Genomic DNA, 24297 nt, shown 5'->3' with positions numbered 1-24297 from the left:
ATATCCAGATCAGTCATGGGTACAACACTGGCTGTGATATGATAATATCCATGGGCCTACAGGGAAGCCATTTGAGCTGCAAGGTCGGTGGTTCAAACTCACCAGCTGCTCCTTGGAAACACTATACAGGGTTGCTATGGGTCAGAATCAACTTGATGACACTTAACAACAACACCTTCAGTCTGAAATGGATCAAACATGTAATCAAGATGTATTGATCACTACTGGTGATTGGGATGCAAAGATTGGGAACAAAGAAAAAGAATCAGTAGTTAGAAAATATGGCCTTGGTGATAGAAATGATGCTGGAGATCGCATGATAGAATTCTGCAAAATCAATGATTTGTTCATTTCAAATACCTTCTTTAGACAGTATAAGAGACTATTATACATATGGACCTCACCAGATGGAATACACATAAATCAAATTGACTACATTTGCAGAAAGAGAAAGCTCTATGTCATCAGTCAAAACAAGGCCAGGGGCAGATTTTGGGCAGAACATCAATTGCTCATATCAAATTCAAACTGAAGAAAATGAAAACAAGTCCATGAGAGCCAAAATATGACCTTGAATATATCCCACTTGAATTTAGACATCATCTGAAGAACAGATTTGATGCATTAAACACTAAAGACCGAGAGCCAGAAGAACTGTGGGATGACATCAAGAACATCATACATGAAGAAAGCAAAAAGCCATTAAGAAAAGAAAGAAGGAAAAGATCAAAATGGATGTCAGAAGAAACACTGAAGCTTGCTCTCCAGTGTAGACATGCTAAACCAAATGGAAGAAATGAGGAGGTCCAATAGCTGACCAGAAAATTTCAAAAGATCAACTCGAGAAGACAAAGTCAAATATTACAACAAAATGTACAAAGATCTGGAGTCAGAAAACCAAAAAAGAAGAACACGTTCAGCATTTCTTAAGCTGGGGGAACTGAAGAAAAAACTCAAGCCTCAACTTTTGTTTTTGAAGGATTCTCTTGGCAAATTAATGAAGATGAAAGGAATACACAGAGTCCCTGTACTAAAAGGAAATGGTTGATATTCAACCATTTCAAGAGGTAGCATATGATCAACAGCCAATGATATTGAAAGAAGAAGTCCAAGGTGCATCGAAAGAATTGGCAAAGAACAAGTCGTCAGGAATTGATGGAATAAAAATTGAAATCTTTCAGGAAAGTGAGGTGGTACAGGAGGCACTCACTCATCTCTGCCAAGAAATTTGGAAGACAACTAACTGTCTGGCCTACTGATTGGAAGAGATCCTTATTTGTGCCCATTCCAAAAAGCGGTGATCTAATGGAATGTGGAAATCATCAGACAATGTCTTTGATATCCCACGAGAGTAAAGTTTTACTAAAGATAATATAGAAATGGCTGCAAGCTAACACTGGCAGAGAACTTCCAGAGGTTCAAGCTGGAAGACAATGTGGAACGAGAGATCCCATTGCTGATGTCTGATGGATGTTGGCTGAAAACAGAGAATACTAGAAAGATGTTACCTGTGCTTTATTGACTATGGAAAGGCTTTCAATTGTGTGGATCATGAAAAACTATGGACAGCACTGCAAAGTATGAGTATTCTGAAACACTTAAATTTTCTCATGAGGAATCTGTACCTGGACTAAGAGGCAGTTGTTTGAACAGAACATGGGTACACTGGATGGTTTAAAATTAAGAAAGGTACGTGACAGGGTTATATTCTTTTACCATACTTATTCAACCTGTATGCTGAGCTAATAATCTGAGAAGCTGGGTTATATGAAGAAAAACATGGCATCAGAATTGGAGGAAGACTCATTAACAACCTGTGATATGCAGATGGTACAACCTCGCTTGCTGAAAATGAAGAGGACTTAAAATACTGATGAAGATCAAAGACTGCAGTCTTCGGTATGGATTGCATCTCAATGTAAACAAAACAAAAATCCTCACCACTGGACCAATAGACACCATTCTTATCAATGGAGAAAAGATTGAAGTTGTCAAGGACTTCATTCTTTTTAGATCAACTATCAACACTCATGGAAGCAGCAGTCAAGAAATCAAATGACATATTGCATTAGGCAAATCTGTTGCACAAGACCTTTTAAAAGTGTTGAAGAGCAAAGATGTCAGTTTGAGGACTAAGGTGCGACTGACCCAAGCCATGGTATTTTCAATAACCTCATCTGCATGTGAAAGCTGGACAGTGAATAAGGAAGACCATAGAATTGATGCTTTTGAGTTATGGTGTTGAAGAAGAATATTGTAAGTGCCATGGGTTGCCAAAGAATAAAAAAATCTGTGTTGAAAGAAGTGCAGCCAGAGTGCTCCTTGGATGTCAGGATGGCCAAACTTCATCTCTCATACTTCGGACATATTGTCAGGAGGGACCAGTCACTGGAGAAGGATTATCATGTTTGGTAAGGTGGAGGGTCAGAGAAAATGAGGAAGACCCCCAGCCAGATGGATTGGCAAAGTGGCAGCATCAATGGACTCAAGCGTGGCAACAATTATGAGGTTGGCCCAGGACCCGGCAGTGTTGTATGTAGGGTTGCTATGAGTCGGTACCAACTTGATAGAGAATACTTGATGGCAGTAGTTTGGTATGATATTTCACTGTTCATACACATTTTGATTCATGACAGTGCATGACACCCCACAAGGTGATCACTAGTGACACACCACAAGGTAATCACTATTCCCTCTCCTTCCCTGCATTTCCTGTTTCCATTTGTCCTTCTTTCTTGCCTATTCCTGCCTTCTAAGCTTGGTCCCTGTGCCAGTGCTGCCCTTGTATGATGGACTGTTCTACGGAGTGTGTACTTCCCTTGTTTTCTTTGTCTGAAAGTTCAGCAATGTGGGTGAGTTCAGTTCCAGACCTGAAAGGTGACCAAGGGTCATAGTCTTGGGGCTTCCAGCCTCTGTCAGACTAGGAAACCTGTTCTTTTGATGATTTTGTGTCACTGAGGGCAGGATACCTGGTACCGGGTGAGTGCCGCTCACTCTCTCACTCCCTCTCTCTGCTGGAACATATGTCTTCGAACATCTAAAGGACTTTCATGAGAGAAGGAGAGGGAGAGGGGAGGCCTGCATTCTGCTCACCGACATCCCTAGCCCCGTCTTTGACCCCTCCTGATGCTGTAACAGAAAGAGAGGGGACGTTTTTTTCCAAAAAAAAGTTTTTTTATTGTGAATTGAGTGATAGTTTACATGAGGGAACATCAGTTTTACACCCATTGTTTCATTGCAACGATTACAGTATCCTCTGTGCATTACCATTCAACAGAATTTGCTTCTATTCCCTTTTTTTCTTTTTGAATGGACACAAAAACACACAGGAATCTATAATAATTTAAACAACCAAAGAACACATTCGGCAAGCCTGCCTCCTGGCCACCAGCACCCAGATTTTCTCTTTCCATGAGTCTAGAGTCCTCAGCTGCCCCCTCTCTCCATGTCATTATCTCTGCATCCATCTCCAGTGTTGCTACTTCTCTGGATAGGGTCAGTGGGGACCTTTTAAGAACAGAATTTATCCACTCACAGTTCTGGAGGTGAGAAGTCCGAATTCAGGGTGCTGGCCCTGGGGGAAATGTTTCCCTCCCTGTCCACTCTGGGGAAGGTCCCTGTCCACTCTGGGGAAGGGCCTCTTCTCTTTCAGTTTCTATTCCTCCATTCCTTTTGGAGCTCCACATGGTATCTGTCTCTCCCAGGCTGTGCTTCCTGATTTTCTCCTTTATCCACTCTGATGGGATTGGAGTAAGACACCCTGGATTCTGAGATGACATCATTAACATAACCCAGAAACCCCTGTCCCCAAGTAAGATTCCACCCACAGGTGGTAGGGTTATGACTTACAATGTGTATTTTGGGGGGACACAACTTAATCCATGACAGAGTGGTATGCCCAGATACTTTCAGAAAAGCTTGTAGAAGACATGGAGTCTGTGGGCCCCACATGAGTCTTCCACAAGTCAGAAGGGACTGCCTGAGATGTAGAGGGTGGGGTGGGCTTCTGGTCATCCTTGGGTGTAGGCTTTGGAATCCCTTTGGGCTAGATCTCCTAGGGCAGTTGACCCAGCCTGTGGAGAGCCTGCATGCAGCAGGGTCAGGTGCCACATGCTGCAATCACAAGGCAGACTCAGTCCAGGATCAGCACTGGACCACAAGGTCGGTTTCAACCTCAAGGTTGACAGTTCAAAGTCACCAGCTGCTCCCTTGAAACCCTATACAGTGTGGTTATGAGTCGTAACCAACTCCACAGCCCTTAACCACCACTACCACCACCATCCACATCTGCCAACAGTAGCACCCACGCCATAAGGCTACAAGGAGGAATAAATGACATGTGTCTGCTACTGAGAAGACCGTCTATCTGTGTCTTCTGTTTTGTTCTTTGAGCCTCCATCTCCCCTCTGAACTTGGTGGTTATGAGGCTCAGAAATAATCCACAGCATGCTTAACACATTATCTGAGATCAGGCCCGCTCGGGGTGGCATAGCCTTAGCCCCAGCACACACTTCTCTGGACATGGGGACATTTCGTGACTGCTCTCATTGTCAGCACTGGTCCTGGGCCCTTTGCCTGACTCGGGTCTGCTGGCCCTCAGAAGCGGGTGATGCTGTAAGCCTCTGGCTGGCCACTGAGCCACAAAGGCTCTGTGCCTTATGTGTCTGCTGGCTGTGATCCATCTCTTTCTGTCTCCGCCTTGTTCCCTGCCCACTCGGAATGTCATACATCCCATCTGTGGTCAGTCTCACTCAGCACCACTGTGGAAAGTGATGGATGTGAGTGATCGCATCCTCTGGGTACCCGCGGGACTGCTCAGGCTGTTTCTACTGGTCCAGATGCCCTGAAACACGGCTGCCTTCTCTACTTCCAGATCCTAGACTTCTTGTGAAGTACCCCCGAGTGGATTCCAACTCATAGAGACCTTGGATAGGGTTCCCAAAGAGTGGCCGGTGGGTTTTAACTGCCAACCTTGCAGTAAGCAGGCCAATGCTTAACCTACAGTGCCACACCAGGTGTGTGTTGTTGTCATTGTGACATACCATCGAGCCGGTTCTGATTCACAGTGGCCCTGTATAGGGTTTCTGAGGAGCAGCTGGTGAGTTTGATCCTAGAGTTAAGCAGACCTTTATTTAAATCCAGATTTCCCTCCTATCTGGTGTTTTCTTCTCTTTTCATTATTATTGCAATTTGAGAAAAAGTTTATAGAGCATATTCGTTATGCGTTCAACAGTTTATACACATTTTGTTTCTTGACCTTAGTTGCAATTGAAGTGGATTAGGAACTGGACTGTTAACCACAAGCTTAGCAGTTCAAGTCTAGCAGTTGCTCCTCAGGAGAAAGATGAGGCTTTCTGCTGCTGTAAAGCTTTGTAGCCTTCGAAGCCCTATATTGGATCGCTGTGTGTTGGCGCTGACTTGGTAGAACACAACCACCAGCAGCACTGATGTAGCCCTCTTCCCACTTCCTCCCTGCGTTCCCTGCTTCCTTCCAGTCTCCTTTCCTGCTCATTTGTTTTGGGGTGAATGCTAACCTTTTGGTCTTATATGGTTGATTATGCTGAGGAACATGCACTTTCCTGGTATTCTTATTCACCGTATAGACCTGTCTGCTGTCTGACTGAAAGTTGATTCTTGTGAGGGGTGAATTCAGTGCCCGAGTTTCTTAAGCCCAGCGTTTGTATCTGTACAACAGGAGCAAAATCTCCTCTTAGGTGGGAGTCCTAGTGTGGTGCCATGGTGTGGGTTAATGCGCTGGACTATAAGGTCAGTTTGAACTGCAAGGTTGGTGGTTCAAGCTCACCAGTAACTCCTCAGAAAACCCTGTACAGAGTCTCCGTGAGTTGGACACGACTCAAGTACACTTAACAACAACAACAACAACAACAACAACAAGAGAGTGGTTGTTGTGGGGAGCACTCCGGCCTGTCACTGGCACACAGGAGGTACTGAATAGTTGCCAGCACCCTCCTTTTTCAGCTGGAGGGACACTTGGCTGAGAGTCAGGGGTGGTAGTGCCATGTTCTGCAGAAAGAATTGTGTGCATCAGTAGTGTAAGGCACCAGGATATCAGAGATCATATTGTGCACACCTTCTTCCTTCCATAATACGCAAGCACACTGGCCCATTTTTGTGTCTTGGAATACCAAAGACAAGGCCATTAAAATGTCTTTTCAGAAAAACCCCAACACATCTCTGGTGTTTCCCCTGAGAGCCATATCCCTGATCAGTCAACACCCAGTTCTGTTGAAGACTTCTGGAGAAATAAGATGCAGATCATGTGAAATGATACCTTGTCCCTCTCCCTAGACTAAGATGCTCTGCTTACCCAAAGACTAAGGGGGAATGGAGGGAAATGGGTAGAGAATACAGAACCTGGAATAAATGATCTCTTGGGAAGACCATAAAATAATCCATGCATTTGAATTATAGTGTTGGAGGAGAATATTAAAAGTACCATGGACTGTCAGAAGAACAAACAAATCTGTGTTGGAAGAAGTACAGCTAGAATGTTTCTTAGAAGCCCAGATGGCCACACTTCATCTCTCATTACTTTGTATATTTTATATGAGGACAGACCAGTCCCCGGAGAAGGACATCATGCCTGGTAAAGTGGAGGGGCAGTGAAAAGAGGAAGACCTCCAAGGAGATGGGTTGGCACAGTGACAGCAGCAGTAAACTGTGAGGATGGCACAGGACCGGACAGTGTTTTGTTTTTGTTCCGTTGTGTATAGAGTTGCTATGATTTGGAACTGACTTAATGGCACGTAACAACAACAGGGGCTTTCTAATCAGTCAGCTCATTTATTTTCTCTCATGCCTTCAACAAGGAAAAGAAACCATCCAACCAATCAAGAACTAATTAAAGAAACACGTTGGCTCCTGCAAACGTTGCCTTTAATTCCAGAACTGCTTCTGATGTTAAGAAAATGATGCATCCACTCTAACCATGCTCACTAATTGTCTGCAGCTACAGAAAGTGCACAGGTCTCCCAGTCCTTTCCCTAGCTGTTAAGTGCTGCTCATGGGAAGGGAACACATGCACTCAGCTTCCGGTAAAGAAAGCCCAACTATGGTGTCTTAAACAAGTAGATGTTTGTATTTCTTAGTCCTTGTTTCCACTGTGCTCTAGGACAGTCCCCAGACACCATGTCTCGTATTCAGAAGTGGAAGAAGTGGAAATAACCTTGCTAAACCCATCTATCCCCTTATATCAGAAGAAGCAAAAAAAAAAAAAAAAAAAAACCTTTTTAATAAATCACTCCTTCTCCAACCACAGAAAGATCCCTTGGTCAGAACTGAAACACATGTTCGTCCCTAGCTGCAAGGAGAGTGGAAAAACTAAGGAACAGCATCCCCATCACTGAGTTAGACCGAGCAACTATGGATTTTCTTAGGACTGAATACTCTGCCATTCTGAACAAAAGTGTCATTATTTCAACAGGGAAGAAAGAAGTGGGGGATGGGTTTGGGGATCGCATTTGCAACCGCTCTATGGTCCGAGTCCCGGTGTCCATGAAACCGTCTCCCTGGTTCATGAGAATATCGCAGACCATGTGTGTAGAATGTTCTCCAACCTGTGTTTACTTTTCAGCTCAGGTATCATGGATCCTTCTGTTCAGCTAACTAAAGGGTCTAATGTGTCTGAAGAGGTGAAGATAAGAAATAAAAAGAGAAAAGAAAGGAAGGAGAATGAAGTAGAAGCCTCACCAACAACTTCATGGAACTCTGATTTACAAAACTATGTTTCCACATTTATCCATCTCAAATTTTTAGCCAGCTCAGAAAAATCTGCAAAAACCTTCAAAGCCAAATCTTTTTTCACCTAATTTCTTTCTCACACCATAAAAACCAAGGTTGATTATCAATGGCCTTGGAGTACAGTGTTGAAACACTGACTTGCGTTGATTGAATTGTGTTCCCCTGAAGTTATGTTGAGGTCCTATCTCATAGGCCTGCCAATATAACCCTGTTTGGAAATGGGGTGCTTTTTAAATGTGTTAATGAGCTCAGACCAACATACCTTGAGTCCTAAATCTAATTCTTTCTGAGTCGTGTTATATAGAGCAGAAAATATCGGGGGAGCTCTGGTAGCTTAGTGGTTACGAACCGCAAGGTCAGCAGTTTGCAACTACTAGCTGTTCCGTGGGAGAAAGATGAGGCTTTCTGCTCCCATAAAGATTTACAGCCTCGGAAACCCTGTACAGGGTCGCTATGGGTCGGAACCGACTCCATGGCACATAACAACAACAACTGGAGTAAGAAAGGGGCTCTGGTACCATAGTGGTTAAGAATAGGGTCGCTAACCTCAAGGTCAGCAGTTCAAAACTACCAGCTGTTCTGTGGGAGAAAGACTCATCTTTCTCCTCCCATAAAGATTTACAGCCTCGGAAACCCTGTACAGGGTTGCTATGAGTCAGAACCAACTCCATGCCACATCACCATCACCACCACCAGGGTAGGAAGACACCAGGTAAAGATACATCTACAAGCCAAGGAACACCAAGATACACCCAGAGGGAAGGCTTACAGGGTATACCCTTTGGTTGGTTGATGATGCATGGAGGGGATTGTAACCATGGCAATGAAATGATATACGATAGGATGAATGAAAAGCTAATGTTCTCCCATGTAAACTATCATATAATTCACAATAAAACATTAAAAAAAAAAAGGTGTACCCAGAACTACAGAAGCTGAACTGGGCCATTTTGATTCAGGGGTAGAATACCTGCCTTCCAGATGGAAGACTCAGGTTGGATTCTTGTCCAGTCATCTCCTTTGCAGCCATCAGCTCTTTGTTGGTGGAAACTTGCATGTTACTGTGATGCTAAACAGGCTTAAGTGGGGCTTCCATACTAAGATGGGCTAGGAAGAAAAGCCTGGCATTTGCTTCAAGAAAGCAGTCATTAAAAACCCTGGGATCCTATCTAAATCTGATTACAGTGTTGGCACCAGATGGCGACATTGTGTCCCATTGTATATGGGATCTTCATGAGTCAGGGCCTGACTTGGTGGTACAGATTGGTAGATGGTGTCCCTTTGTGCATGGGATCTCCAAGAGTCGATGGCATCTAACAATGAAAACATATAGACAAAGCGCAGTTTTGAGCATTTCTCCACACTCCCTTCCGAGTGGGTGGAATTTTCATACATTAGGACCAGAGGAGATGGGGTATTTTGGGACAAAACATTTGTCTTGACTTAACTAAGTCAACTATAAATTGCCTGTGCACCCTCTTGAGTTTTTGAGGCTTATTGATGGTTCCAAAAGGGAATTTGGATGCTGTTTTGGGACTGGTGCCTTAAGGCAGTCTGGGCGAGTTCTCAAGTTCTAATGACTTTGAAAAGACCTTCCATCTCTGGGACGTCCATGGTCTTTGACCATCTGGGATTGGCTGGTAGGTCCTCTGCTGGGAACAGGAGCAGAGCTGCTGGCTGCCCTGCAGTCTCAGCCGCTAGCCTTCAGAGACTTGTTCACCATTAAGGAGAGAACTTCTGAATCAATTCATTTTATATGAATGACCCTCACTACATGGCCATTGTGTTTGGATGACTCTCAGGATTACAGCAATTGACTGTCACCCACAGCTGCCAGGCCTGAAGCGGAGTTGTCTAAATATTGCTCTGCGACCAAATCCTCAGTATACTTAGACCTAGACAGACGGCAGCTCCCTGCTGTTTCTGAAATAACCCCAGTCCATGGGGCTTCTCAGACTTAATGGTGCCTGTTACGATACACGTTAAAAATACCTCCTCCAACGTTGGAAAGATCTAGTTCTATTCCCCTCACTGCTGGTAAGTAAAGAGGCCACAAAGCAGTTCCACACTCAACCATTTATGACTCTCAAATGCAAAGAGATCATTGCACCTAGAAGTAAGGGGGTGACTGAAGCATCTAATGGTCTGTGTTGGATGGTAACCAATTTGCTCCACTAGCAAGGCTGGCCATAATATACCTCAGCTGAAAACTTGACCTTAACCCCAGACCTGTTAGAAGTCCCACTCATTTATGAGCTGAAAGGTTGTTGATTCAAACCCACCCAGACACACCTCGGAAGACAGGCTGGTACTCTGCACACAAGGGGGCTCCAGGAGGTGGAATGGACTCCATGATATCTAACAATGATCATAGTCAGTCCTTCCTCATCCCGGAAGCCATGTGAGGACTGTGAGTGTCACTGGTACTTACACTGAGACAGACATAAGAGACCAGTCAGGGATATAACGCTGGGAGCAGGACTTAGTGCACACTCTGAAATTTGCAGGGCAGCAGAAAGAATTTAATTCCTTTACAAGTTTTTTTAATTGTTTTCTTTTTGAGTGAGGGTGAAACATCAGCTAAGTCATGTATGCAGTATACTATCTATACCTTCTTAGCATCACAAAGGGCCTCCTTATTGGATGGCTGGCTCCAGTGTGTTGCTTGACTGAGAGGGTTTGCTTTGTGCATTCTTGCGGAATTTCACCGGGCGCTCCTAAGGGTGGCAGGTGAACCACCTCCTGCAGTTGACATCCAGCCCCCTGAGGTTCTTTCTCTTGTTTTTATGCAACTGCTTTCTGCTGGGATTTCCTTTCATTCTTCTGTCAGTTAAGTCTTACTGTCCCTTTAAGAAAAATCTTTCCTTCCAGGAAAGATCTCCTGACCTCCCCAAGCTGGACTGGGCGAGGCATCTGTGTCCCTAGTCCCCAGCAGTGTGGACACGTTGCTGTCACTTACGACGCTGCTTTGATGACTCAGTTTTTCTTGCCTGGCTCCCTGGAACAGATCAGACTGTGAGCTCACCACAAGCAGAGACAATGTGGCGCTGTGGGTTAATGCGCCAGACTGCAAAGCCATTTGAACTGTAAGGTTGGTGGTTCAAGCTCAGAAACCCGATACAGGGTCATTATGGGTCGGAACCGACTCGACGGCACTTAACAACAACAAAGGTGGCGCTGCGGGTTCATGTGCTGGACCACAAACTTGATTTGAGCCTCAAGGTTGGTAGTTCCAGCTCACTAGCCGCTCCTTGGAAACCCTATATTGGGTTGCTATGGGTCGGCAGAACCTACTCAATGGCACTAACATCAACCACAGAGGGTGGAGAAGGAGCCCTGGGGGCACAGTGGTACGCACTTGGCTGTTAATAGAACGCTCAGTGATTGGAACACACCCATTGCTCTGTAAAAGGAAGATACAGCCGTCTGTTCCCAGAAAGATTCTTGTTGCTGTTAGGTGTTGTAAAGTCAGTTCAGACTCACAGAGACCTCTTGCACAACAGAATGAAACACTGTCTGGTCCTGCCCCACCCTCACAATTGCTGTTATATTTGAGCCCATTGCTGCAGCCACTGTGTCAATCCATCTCGTTAGGGGGCTTCCTCTTTTTCTTTGCCAAGCATGCTGTCCTCTTCCAGGGACTGGTCCTTGCTGATAACATGTCCAAAGGATGTGAGACAACTCCTGCGATCCTCCCTTCTAGGGAGCAAATGGCTGCACATCTTCCGGGATGGCGTTCCTGTGCCTGGCAGCCCATGGTGGTCTCTTTGCACAGATGTAGCAGCTTTGATTTTTGTGTACTCCATCCATAAAGACTTCAACCGTGGAAACCCTGTGGGCATTTCTACTCTGTGCTGCAGCGTCCCTGTGAGTTGCCATCAGCTGAACTGGTGTGTTTAGAGGATAGAGCGTGCAGTGGGGGCATTGGCAGCCTGGATTGGAGTCCCAGGCAGCACACTTGTACATAGCCACCACCAGCTGTCCACAGAGGCTTGGGTGTTGCTATGATGCTCAGCAGGTGCCAGAGGAGCTTCCAGACTAAGAGTAGGAAGAAAGACCTGAACACCCACGTCAGTAAAAAAGCCAATGAAACAGTGCAATCTGTAACTGATGGTGGGGCTGGTGCAGAGCTGGGCAGCATAATGTTATGCACGAGGTGGCCATGAGTCGGGGTTGACTTGCTAGGATCTAACAACAACAACAGCGCACACAGCATCTTGTCTGGAGTAGGTGCTGCTCAAGCACAAGAGTAAATGAAAAAGCTCACCCACGTGGCGCTGCCTCTGGGTCTCCAGGCACCGAGCATCGTCCACGTGGTAGGGTGGGGCATGACGTGTGTTACATTTGCTCAGTAGTCTCTGTGTTCTTTCTCTCCTCAGACGTGCTCTGTCCCAGTGTCCGTGTAGAAGGAGATCGCTTTAAGCACACCAGTGGGGGAAGCAAAGAGATCACAGGTAAGAGACCGCCAGCTGCCCCTTATGGCTAGCTCGAGCACACTGTTCATAGGATACTACCGGATTCAGCAGTGGCCTCAGTGGCCCTGTCCTCATTCCCACTTCTCACAGAAGTCCTGATGGAATGACTGGGATGGTACAGGTATCATCTGCCACCAGTGGGCCATCCAATGGTGAAGACAGTTACATTTTCATTTGTGGTTGTGTGTTGTCGCGTCATTGTTGTTGGGTGCCATCAACTCAATTCTGAATCATAGACACCTCGTGTGACAGAGGAGAACTGCCCCATAAGGGTTTCTAGGCTGCGATCTTTACAAAATGAATCCGTTGCTTCAGCATTGGCTGAGAACCACAGGTCGGCAGTTCAAATCTACCAGGAGAAAGATGAAGCTTTCTGCTCCCGCAAAGATTTACAGACTCACAAACCCTATTCATTGCTATGAATCGGAATCAACTGAATGGCAATGCAGTTTTTGTTTGTTTGTTTTATCTTTTCAAAAGTAAATCACCAGGTCTTGCTGCCCCGGAGCGAGCCTCTGGATGGGTTCAAACCACCAACCTTTAGATTTACAGCCAGGTGTTTTAAGTGCTGCACCACCAGGGCTCTTTGAGTTGATTCCAAATCACAGTGACCCCGGGACTGAGTGGGTGTGCTCCATGGGGTTCCCAAGACTGTACACCTTTAGTTGCTACATCAGCAGACTGCCGCATCGTTCTTCCATGGAGAGGCTGCTAGGTTCGAACCAAAGTCACTAAACCAACCATCTGAATAAATGGATTAGAAGAGGAATTGGTGATTACTGGCAAAGTAAGCACAGTCATAGATAAATGAATGTGCTTTGAATAGAAGAGAGAATGAGTCACAGTTGCAAATATCTGAGCAGAAATAAACTTCTCAGAGAGCCTGGTCAGTGGGCAAGGATGGGTCAGCACAGCCTTATGGGGCTGGCCGCGCCTGCCGGCCCTGCACCCTAAGATAAGGGCACTGATCATGTGCTCTGGATATATTCTGCCCTTGGATGCAGATCCTCTGAGCCCAACTCCAGAAGAGGAGCCCTGCTCTCCTCACTAGTACCTCCTGAGCTCGGGAAACCCTGCTCCATCCCACAGCACTTTGGGTCCAATTCTAACCATTTGTAGGAGTGTAACATTGGAGAACTGAAGTCTCCTGTTCCAGCCAGAGAGCCTTGTGAGGTCAGGACTAGGCGCATTGGCCTTGGATTCCAGGGCCCCTGACATTTCAATGTGCCCTACAGTGTAGCCAGATCAGCATTTGCATCTTTGTGTTGGAAGGCTGCTCTGTCTGTGTGCACTGTAGACAGAACATGCCAGGTGGGTGACCCTGACCCTTCCCAAGAGTGGCCCTTGACCCCTGCCCACCAGGAGTTGGTGGAGAAGCATCCCGGGCCTGCTGCCCCTTGGGTGGGATCCGTCTGAGCTCCCAGAGTTTCCCAGAGATCAAACTATCTTCCCCCTCACTGCCCCCTTCTTCCCTCGTGTTCCTGCCCTTCCACTATTACTTACTTCTCAGAAAACCCCAATAAAGACATTGTTCGTCTCTTTTCTCCTGCTGGGTGCAAGTTCCTAAATTGCCAACTTCCACCTTAGGACACCTCCTGCTTGCCCTTTGTTGTTGTTACTCAGTGCCATTGAGTCGATTCCAAGTCACAGCCACCCTGTTGGAGCTTCCGTATGCTGTAGCATTGCAGGATAATGCACTGGACTACAAGATCAGCTGGAACTGATCAACTGCAAGATTGGCTGTTCAAACTCACCAACTGCTACTTGGACACCCTATACAGGGTCGCTATGACTTGGAACCAAACTTGACAGCACTTAACAACAACACGACAAATGTTTCTAGGAGCAGAAAGCCTCAGCTCGTGGGTTTGAACTGCTGACTTTGCAGCTGGCAGCAGCCCGGTGTTTAACCCACTGTGCCACTAGGTTTTGTTTCTTGCACTGAAGTCATGCCCCTGTTGCTATGTTGTCTGTGGATCATGGTTGGGTGCTCAGTTAGTCACTAGTTTGATGGATGGCATTTCCTCTGCATGGCATACTCATCCTCACCTTGTCCTCTGGGTGGGCTTCTACTCATCCCTCAAAGCCCAACGCCAGAGTTGATTGTGAACTCATTTTTAGGTTGTAGAAATTACATGGGTTACTCTTAGCGCTTTGTTCAGCCCCATGGACTCTGATCTGAGACGTCACGATTGTCTCTTTCCTGTCCAGCTCTCCAGCAGGGATAGCAGCTGTTTAAGAGCAGGACCTGCTCACACCTGAATATTCATCTGGGTGGCCTAAGCCAGAGGACGGTGCCTGACACTTAGAAAGTGCTGAGAAAGACTTGTTGAGTGAGCAAATTACTGTGTGAATGAAATGAGTCAGGGCAAGAGTGAAAACATGTGTATGTCCGTGGGTAAAGAATGGGCCGATGGGAGGTGGATAGAGAGAAGACTGAGCAGGTGGGTGGATGAGAGGAAGGCGCGGGGGAGAAGAGGAAGGAAGAAGGCACTTAGAACCAAACCCACTGACACCAAGTTGACTCCATCTCATAGTGGTCTTAGAGGATGGAGTAGAACTGCTTTTTAGGGTTTCTGAGCCATAAATCTTTATGGAAGTGGACTGGAGCATCTTTCTCCCAAGGAACAAGGCTGAGGGTTTGAACTGCCAAGCTTTTGGTTAGCAGCCAAGCACTTAACCCGCCGTGCCACCAGGGCTCCTAATAGATGATATAAAACATTAAACACTGTGTCTGACACACAGCCAGTGGCGAACACAACCATTTATAAACTCATTGGTTTTCATTATGATGAGTACAAGCACCTTCTACCACTAGGTTCTGTCCAAGGATGCATGCGTTCCTCAAGCATGTTCTTGAGAGCTGGGCACTGTGAGCTCACCAGAGACTCTGAGAACAGTGCCAAAAACATTAGAGGAATCGTTGCTACGGAATCAACTCTGACTCACAGCACTCACATGTGTATCAGAACTGTACCCCACAAAGGTTTTCAGTGGATCAGATGGGGGCCTAGATTGTGGGTGTCCTGGCGTGGGACTGTAGGATAAGCACTAGACTGCTAACCAAACCACCAGATGCTCCTCAGAAACCCTATGCAGGATCGCTGAGTTGGAATTGACTCAAGGGCACTTAGCAACAACAACAGTGGGTGGTTCAGTGGTAAGTTTCTTGTCTTCCATGCAGGAAACCTGGGTTCAATTCCCTGCCAAAGCTTCTGATACACAGCCACCACCCATCGGCAGTGGAGGCTTGTGTGTTCTGTGAGGTTGAACAGACTTTCGCAGAGCTTCCAGACTACGATGTCCTACGAAAAATAGACTGGTGATCTTGTTCTGGAAATCAACCCATGAAAACTGTCGGGTCCACAGTGGTCTAATGTGACCTGACTATGGGCAGCATTTTCTCTCGCCTCCTTTCTTCCTGGTAGACTTGTGAAGAACATGGTCATTTTCCTGTGATCAATGAGGGCGCCTGACTCTGAGAGTGCCGATACACATGCAGTCCTCTGGGTGAAAGCCAACCAACACAACCAAAGAACGCAGCCTTTCACTGAATGCAATACCAGGAGAAGATGGTTTTCTCCTTAAAACCATGAAGCATCAAAAATGTGCCAAACTACAGCCCAAGCAAAAACCAAAGGCATTGTGAAAATGCGGCTGTGGGAACAAAAGCTTCCGAATTGTTGTTTTGCTGTGGAGTCAAGTGTATGTAGCCTTCTGATTGGCTACGACCTGGTGCTTCACGGCTGCTCGTATTTCTCTGGAAGACCTCTTCTCCTGGAATTGAAATGGAAGCTGTGTGGCTCACTGCTTACTGTATTTGCCCAGCTTCCATCTGTTTAAGTCCACATGTGGTCTCCCCAGGCTGGGTTCCTTTGAACAGAGCAGATGTTCTTTTACCTTTGTCTCTTGCACCAAACTCACCCCTGGCTCTTGTCTTTGGAACAGGTTTTGACCTGATGGATTTGTTCAGTGTGAAGGAAATCCTGGGGAGACGAGAGAATGGTGCCCAGAGCTCCTATGTTCGGATGGGAGCCTTCCCCGTGGTGAAGAGGACTGAGTGAGTGCTGGCCCACCTGGGTGCCCTGGGAAGGGATAGGGAAGGGCCAGGTGGACACAGCTCCTCACTGAGGAGCTCTCTCACCTGGCACCTGGTAAGGTCCTCTCAGATGCAGACGCTGAACTGCTGAGCTGGGAACTGAATGAATGCAATGTCCCCGAAACAGCTTCCTTCTTTCTGATGTTCCTCTCTTTAAAATCATGAAGTGTACAACCTGCCCTGTTTTGCTGGCAGGTTCACCTTCAGAGCCTATGCACCCTCATTTAAACACAAGTATAGACATGCTTACTTGGTGAACTTTTATGAGACAGAAACGGGATAATCTGTTTGTGTCTCACAGCCTATCTGCTGGTATTGAATTTGTTGGGTCCCTGGTTCTGGTGGCACTGTGAGTTTTGTGTAGGGCTGCTAACTGCAAGGTCAGTGGTTGAGACCCATCAGTCCCTCTGAGGAGGAAGCAGAGGCTGTCTGCTCCTGGGAAGATTTGCAGTCTCAGAAACCTCATGGAACAATTCTCCTTTGTCCTACAGGGTTACTATGAGATAGAAACCACTCGATGGCTTTTGGGCTTCTAAGGGGTTGGTCCTATGACAGATCCTTGGTGGTGCAAACAGTTTGTGTTCAACTGCTAATTGAAAAGGTTGGAGGTTCAAATCCACTCAATGGGGCTGCAGAAGAAAGGGCTGGCAATCTGCCTCTGTGAAGATTACAACCATTGGTAAGAACTGACAGCAAAGGCATTTAGGAGCTCTGGTGTCTCTGTCCTTAATACAGGTAAAGAAGAGACAGCCTGTCAGAGAGTGCTCTGAGGAGAGGCAGGACCCTGGTCCCTGGAGGTGAAATCAGTCCTGTTTTCCAGAAAACACCAAACCTGTTGTTGATTTCAACTCCTGGTGACCCTGTGTGGGTCAGAGTCACACTGTGTCCCATGGGGCTTTCAATGGCTAGTTTTTCAGCAATATATTGCCAGGCCTTTCTTCTGAGGTGCCTCTGGGTGGACTTGAACCACTTTTGGTTAGTAGCTGAGCATAAAACCATTTGCATCACCAGGGACTCTGGTCTGGGTACCAAAAAACCCACTGCCACTGAGTCCATTGGGACTCCTAGGGATCCTGGGCAGGGTTTCTGAGACTGATGGTTTTTACAAGAGCAGACAGCATCTTTCTCCCACAGAAAAGCCCGTGGGTTTGAACTGCCAACCTTGTGGTTAGCAATCCAGCACTTAACCCACCATGCTGCTCCTGGATAAGAGAGTGTAGTTTTCATTCGTGAATTCAGGAGGACAAGGCATGTCGGCAAATTGAGGAAATGACCACACATTCGGAAATGACCACTATATTCAGAGGCTTGCAGGAGGGTACAGTAAACTCCTAGAAAGATTGTGATGAACAGGGCTTGAATTATTTGATAACGATTACCTTCCATGAGACTATGGTGGCTCAAGTAATAGTAACTCCTGACGCTAATAAGATAGATGTATTTAATAAGGGAATTTCTAGTGGGTTAAGGGGTACAATTCCTGTAGGGGTCAGCAGCCGCCTAGTTCTGGAGTTGGGCTAAGCTGGAGTGGAAGAAAACTCAGAAGAATCCTGAGAAAAAAGAACACTTCTGACACAATAAATAGGACAGTTGGTGTGTGGGGACCTTGAAATGTCCCAAATATAGAAATTAGGCCGATAGTTATCAGGGTATTAGAGTTATAATGGAATCATATGATTGTTCCTGATGTTAGAAGAAGAGCTGATAGGGCTCCTGTTAATGGTCAGGGGCTTGGGTTTACTATATGACTCAGAAGATGGGCAGGGACCCAGGACTGTGGAAAGTGACGATGATGCTGTGGGGACAGGGAACCGAGCAGGTACTGGGCTGGGAGTTGTGGAGCAGTGAACGGTGAAGGCAGGAAACTCAATGCACCCGGAACCCGGGAGAGCTTGGTCCTTTGTTGTTGTTATTAAGTGCCATTGTCATAGTGACCCTGTACAGGGTTTCCGAGGGACAGCTGGTGGGTTTGAATTGACAACTTTGTGGTTCACAGTCCAGTGCTGATCCTACAGTGCCACACCAGGGGAGTGAAAATCTCCTGCCTGCCCAGCTTTGGTTTCATCAGGAGTGGGGATTGTAGAGAGATGGGGGCAGAAGCAAGGTGGTCTGGAACAATCCATCCGGCCATCTGCAGAGGTTGGGAAGGAGGTGCTGGGGGTGGGGGCAGGAGAGGGTCTTATGGAGGTCCAGCCTAAGGAAAAGGAGCCTGGTGGAGCAGGGGGTTAAATGTTGCCCTGTTCACTGAAGAGGGCAGCAGTTCAAACTCTCCAGCTGCTCTGCAGGAGAAAGACGAGGCCGTCTATAAGACCCAGCCTCAGAATCCCTAGGGGCACATCTGCTCTTTTCTGCATGGTCACAGCGAGTTGGAATTGATCTCACAGCCTTGGGTATCTAAGGAGTTTGAAATACTGGGAGGTGAAATTGATGGTCAGTGCAGACTTCCTTCGCCTACTTCCTGCTCTCCTTGCTAAGCCCAATGTTGTCTGCCTCGATTTTTCTTTCTTCCAGGGACGTGTTCCCACAAGGTTTGCCTGATGAGTATGCCTTTGTCACAACCTTCCGGTTCCGGAAAACATCTCGGAAAGAAGACTGGTATATCTGGCAGGTCATCGATCAATATGGCATTCCCCAGGTGAGGACATTCCCCAGGTGGGGACATTCCTTAGGTGAGGGTATTCTCCAGAGAGGGCATTCCCAAGTGAAGGCATTTCCAGGTGAAAGCATTTCCCTGGTGGGCATTCCTTGGAGAGGGCATTCCCAGGTGGGTATTCCCAGCTAAGGGCGTTCCCAAATGGGGGTATTCACAGGTGAGTGTTTCCCCCAAGATGAGGGCATTCCCAGGTAAGGGCATTCCCAAGTGAAGGCATTCCCAGGTAAGGGCATTCATTCCCAAATGAAGGCATTCCCAGGTAAGGGCATTCCCATGTGAAGGCATTCCCAGGTAAGGGCATTCCCAAGAGAGCGCATAGTGCAGGTATAGGCAGCGCTGTTCTCACAGGGGCCAGCATCACCTGCCATGTTTTCTATGGGGGCCTATCTGTCCCAGGAGTTGGTGTGTGGAGAGTCTGAGAACAGAGAGCTTCATGTCCTTTTACTAGGTGTTAATCTAGCGCAAGCATCCCTCTGGAGGAGGACTGAAGAAGACTGGCCCCTATCCTCAGAGTCTCTTGATTTCATCAGGAAGATGGCAGCTTATTCATTATGGAAGCATTGTGTGGTGGAACAACTGTATTACACTCAGAGAGTTCTGAGTTCAAACCTAATCTCTACCTCTTTCTTGTTGTGGCTCAGGAGACAAGTGGGTTTTGTTTTCTGAGTCTTGTTTTCCTTATCTTTAAAGTGGAAAATAGATGCCAACCACGAATGATGGGTAAAAAGATCCATTGAAGTCAAGCCTGTAAAACAGCTAATACAGTGCCTAATACAGAAGGTTAAGGGTTAAATGTTACACCCTCAAAAGAATATGGAAGTGCTAATCCTGTACTTATAACTATATAGGGCCCTGATTGGAAAGAGGGGGGTTCTTCATTATGTTAATGATGTAGTACCAGAGTAGGGTGGACCTTAACCCTAAACCCTCTGAGAGGTGTTTTATAAAAGAGCAGAACAGACACAGGAAGACAGAGATCATCAAGAAACCATCTACAAGCCAAGGAACACCCAGAAAAAACACTGGGCAATGGATAAGGAAGACCAGAGAAGTACTGATGCATTTGAATTACGATGTTGGTGAAGAACATTGAACGATCCATGGACTGTAAGAGGAAGGACCAACTCTACCTTGGAAGAAGTACAAGCAGCCCTTGAGACGTGAGGATGGTGAGACTTTGATCTCATGGACTTTGGACATGCTTCAGGAGGGGTCAGTTCCTGGAAAAGGACAGCATGCTATGTAACGGGACAAAGAGGAAGACCCTCAATGACCTGGACTGACACCGTGTCTGTAACAATGAGCTCACATCTAGCAAGGGCTGTGAGGCTGGTACAGGACCAGGCAGGGTTTTGTTCTGTTGTACCTAAGGTTTTTATGAGCTGGAACCTACTCAATGGCAGCTAACAACAACAGATACAGAATCTTCTGTAGAAGTAAGGAACTTCCTCTAGAACTGGCATAGAGAGATCATTGCCCTGAATTCAAACTTCTAGCCTTCAAAACGACATTAACCAAATGACCGAGATGTGTAATAAAGATGCTGTCAAGGGTAGTTCCTTTTTCTGAAACTCTTCATTTTCTCTAGATTGAAAGTCTGAAGTCTTTCTTTTCCACCTCGGGTGTGATTTGCCCTTTAGTTCCCAAGAAGTTAGAACAACCCATCAACAGCACATAGGCAAGAGAGAAAAAACAAATCTAAAAATTCAAGTCATCAACACACAATCTGTCACAACTTTTTCATTTCTTGTCCAAATCGAAATCATCTTCTTCTCAGAGTTCATGGTTCAACTATATCTTTTTCTGCCATTGACTTATATCCTCTTCAGAAAAATAAACTTTGAAGATATGTCTTGTTCTCAGCTGGAAGACACTGATGGTATTTTCATTGGGATTGAAAATAAATAAAAATTGCTCAAGCCTTTGGAATCCAACAACCATACTCATGGAAATGCTTCCAAACCAGAACTTCTGCAGTTAAAGGTAGACCCTGATATTGAAATCATGTGATCACCACTGCTTATATAGTCCTGGTATAGCACTGTCGGATAATGCACTGGCCTACAAGGTCAGTTTGAACCACAGGGTCAGTGATTCAAACCCACCAGTTGCACCTTGGTCACCCTAGACGGGGTTGCTATGTGTTTGAACCATATAGCACTTAATATGAGAAGCTGAATTATCTGAAAAAGAATGCGGCTTCAGGATTGGAGCAAATTTCATTAACAGCCTACCATTTGTGAATAATGCAACCATGCTTGCTGTAAGTGAAGAGGACTTAAAATACTGATGAAGATCAGAGACTACAGCCTTCAGTATGGATTGGATCTCAATGTCAAGAAAACAAAAATTCTCACAACCACATCAAGAAATAACATCGTGATAAATGTAGAAAAGATTGTAACTGTCAAAGACTTCATTTTGCTTAAATTCATCATCAACACTCATGAAAAACAGCAGTCAAGAAATCAAAGGATGTATTATTGTATTCGGAAAATCTGCTGCACAAGTCCTCTGTAAAGTGGTCAAGAATAAAGATGTCATTTTGAGAACGAAGGGACACACGTGACCCAAGTCATAGTATTTTTAATCATCTCATATGCATGTGGAAGTTGGACAATAAGTAAGAAAGATTGGAGAAGAATTGATGCATTGGTATTATGGTGTGGTAGGAGAATACTAAATGTACCAAGAACTGCTCATAGAACAAATAATTCTGTGGTGGAAGAAGAATTGAGGTTGTGCTCTTTAGAACTAAAGATGGCGATACTTCACCTCTCATACTTTACACATGTTCTCAGGATGGACCAATTCCTGGAGAAGGTCCTCATGCTTAGAAAAGTAGAAGGTCAATAAAAAAAAAAAGAGGAAGACCCCCAATGAGATATATAGGCACAGTGGCAGCGACAATGGGCTCAACAGTATGAACAATTAGGAGAATGGCACATAACTGGGCAGTGTTTTGCTCTGTTGTGCATAGGGTCACCATGAATCAGAACTGACTGAACAGCACCTAATAACAACGGCAGGGATTGTGCTGAGAGCTTTGCAGATCTTAACTCCTTTAGTCCTCACAACAACCCCATGAGTTGGTTCTTCTGTTTTTATCTTAAGAAGGAGGAAAAGGACCACTGGAAGGTTAAGACATTTGCCAACATTTACATAGGTGGTCATGGGACACTGGGAACAGGCAGGAAGGCACGATGTCAGGCTCCCATGTCTGTACTTTTAACCCTTTTGCTCAGCAGTTCCTAGTCTGCTTCTGCCCATCAACTGGTGCTGCTGATGGAATTTTCTGTAACATCCCTGGACAGACTGAGCTGCGTCAATAACTTCAGGCCTGACTGCCCAGTGGCCTGATTTCCTAAGTGTGGGAGGCTGAGTAGAAGAGAACAGATTCTCCCCACGGCTCATTTTTCTGGAGAGCGGGTCTTGCATCTCCACTTTCTCAGGGTCTGGTGTGGTGAGACTGGGCACCTGCCATGACATTCTTGTGAGGTGAGCTGACACCACCCCCTCAGTCTGAGCTCTCTTTTTTTCATGGTGCTTGCTGAGCTGTGTGTGCTCCCCACCCCCATGTCTGCCTGCTCCTCCTTTTCTTCAGGAATGAGCAGTGGATGGAATTCCAGAGCCATGCGGAGGCCAAGTCTGCCTCTAAGACTTCAGACTCATTTTCCAAGGGCCAGCTGGCCACTCAATTTCAAGCAAGTCTTGGTTGAATGCTGTTCACTAGACATGCCAATGACCACCTCCACTCCTTGGGGGAATACTGGCTAGACACAGATACAGATACAGATCCTCTAAAAAGATGATCTGTGAGCAGAGCTATGTTAATGACATCCCCACACACTCATTAGGTGAGTATAGGTCATGAATCCTTTTCAGATCCCTGATCTCATATAATACTGGCAACCATTTTCTAAAGTTGGCATTTCCCCCCGTTTATCATTTGGGAAAATGGAGGTGCATTCATTCATCTATCCACAACATGATCAAGGGACAGGAATAAGGTTGGTGTGATGGACACAGAGAGTGTGTGTGTATGTATGTGGGGAGGATGGTGAGACTCACCCCCCAAAATGTTCTTCTTGTTGGGTGCCATTGAGTCAGATCCTACTCACTGTGACTCTAAGCACAACAAAAAACAGCATTGTCTGGGCTCTGCTCTGTCTTCACAATTGCTATTTTTGAGCCTGTTATTGTTGGCACTGTGCCAGTCTATCTTGTTGAGGGTCTCCCTCTATTTTTCTGATCTTCCACTTTATCAAGCATGATGTCCTTCTTCAGGGATGGTTCCTCTAGATAATATGTCCAAAGTACTAGAGATGAAGTCTTGGTGGTCTGGCTTCTGAGGAGTGAACTGGCTGCATAGCTTCCAAGACAAATTTGTTTGTTTTTCTAGCACTCCACGGTACTTTCAATATTCTTCTCCAACACCATAACTCAAATGCATTGGTTCTTCTACTATCTTCCTTATACATTGTCCAACTTTCACATGTATATTAGGTGGTTGAAAATACCTTGGCTTGGGTGAGGTGTACCTTAGTCCTCAAACTTTCCTCTTCAATACTTTAAAGAGGTCTTGTGCAGCAGATTTGCCTAATACGTCATTTGATTTCTTGACTGCTGCTTCCATGAGTGTTGATGGTCGATCCAAGAAAAATGAAGTCCTTGACAGCTTCAGTCTTTTCTCCATTTATCATGATGCCATTTAGTGGTCCAAAAGGAAGTGTTGTAAATCCTAGTCCTTACCCCTGTGGCAGCCTGGTCCTGTGCCCAGTTCACAATCACTGCTACATTTGTGCCCATGTTTCCTCAATAGCTGCTGTTCTTGCAGGAGCGGGCAACACTTCCTTCCATTGTACGTAAGTCCACTAGAAGCTGGAAGTGACTCCATGGTACCTAACAACAACAACATACTTGTAGCTAGAATCTCATTTGGGAATTAATTTTCTTTTTATTCTGTGAGGCCTTATCAGGGTGCTCCTGTTGGTAGGTGTTGTCAAGTTGATTCCGACTCATAGCAACCTTGTATAGGGTTTGCAAGGAATGGCTGGTGGGTTTGAATGGCCAACCTTGTAGTTAGTAGTCCAGTGCTAATCCCACAGCATCACACCAGGACTCCTTATCAGTGTTGTTGTCAGGTGCCATTGAGTTGGAACCGACTCATAGCGACCCCATGCACAGCAGAACAAAACAATGTCCAATCCTGGGCCAACCTCACTACCGCTGCCACACTTGACAGCATCAATGATGTCACCTGGCTGATCCATCTCGTTGGGAGTCTTCCTCTTTTTCTCTGACCCTCC

At 45.9% G+C, this 24297-nt stretch overlaps 1 protein-coding gene across 1 annotated transcript in view; it reads left to right on the top strand.

Moving 5' to 3' along the window:
• The window catches only part of COL22A1 (collagen, type XXII, alpha 1), a 283964-nt gene that overhangs the window by 15220 nt on the left and 244447 nt on the right, over positions 1-24297 (top strand). The window contains 3 exon segments of the mRNA XM_006830721.1: positions 12141-12215; positions 16185-16296; positions 18847-18970. Coding sequence (XP_006830784.1) covers positions 12141-12215; positions 16185-16296; positions 18847-18970 — 311 coding nt within the window.

Source organism: Chrysochloris asiatica, unplaced genomic scaffold (genome assembly GCF_000296735.1).
Source record: "Chrysochloris asiatica unplaced genomic scaffold, ChrAsi1.0 scaffold00001, whole genome shotgun sequence".
Taxonomy (NCBI): domain Eukaryota; kingdom Metazoa; phylum Chordata; class Mammalia; order Afrosoricida; family Chrysochloridae; genus Chrysochloris; species Chrysochloris asiatica.
The sequence above is the reverse complement of the archived record's forward strand: the minus strand, read 5'-3'. Positions and strand labels throughout refer to the sequence as shown.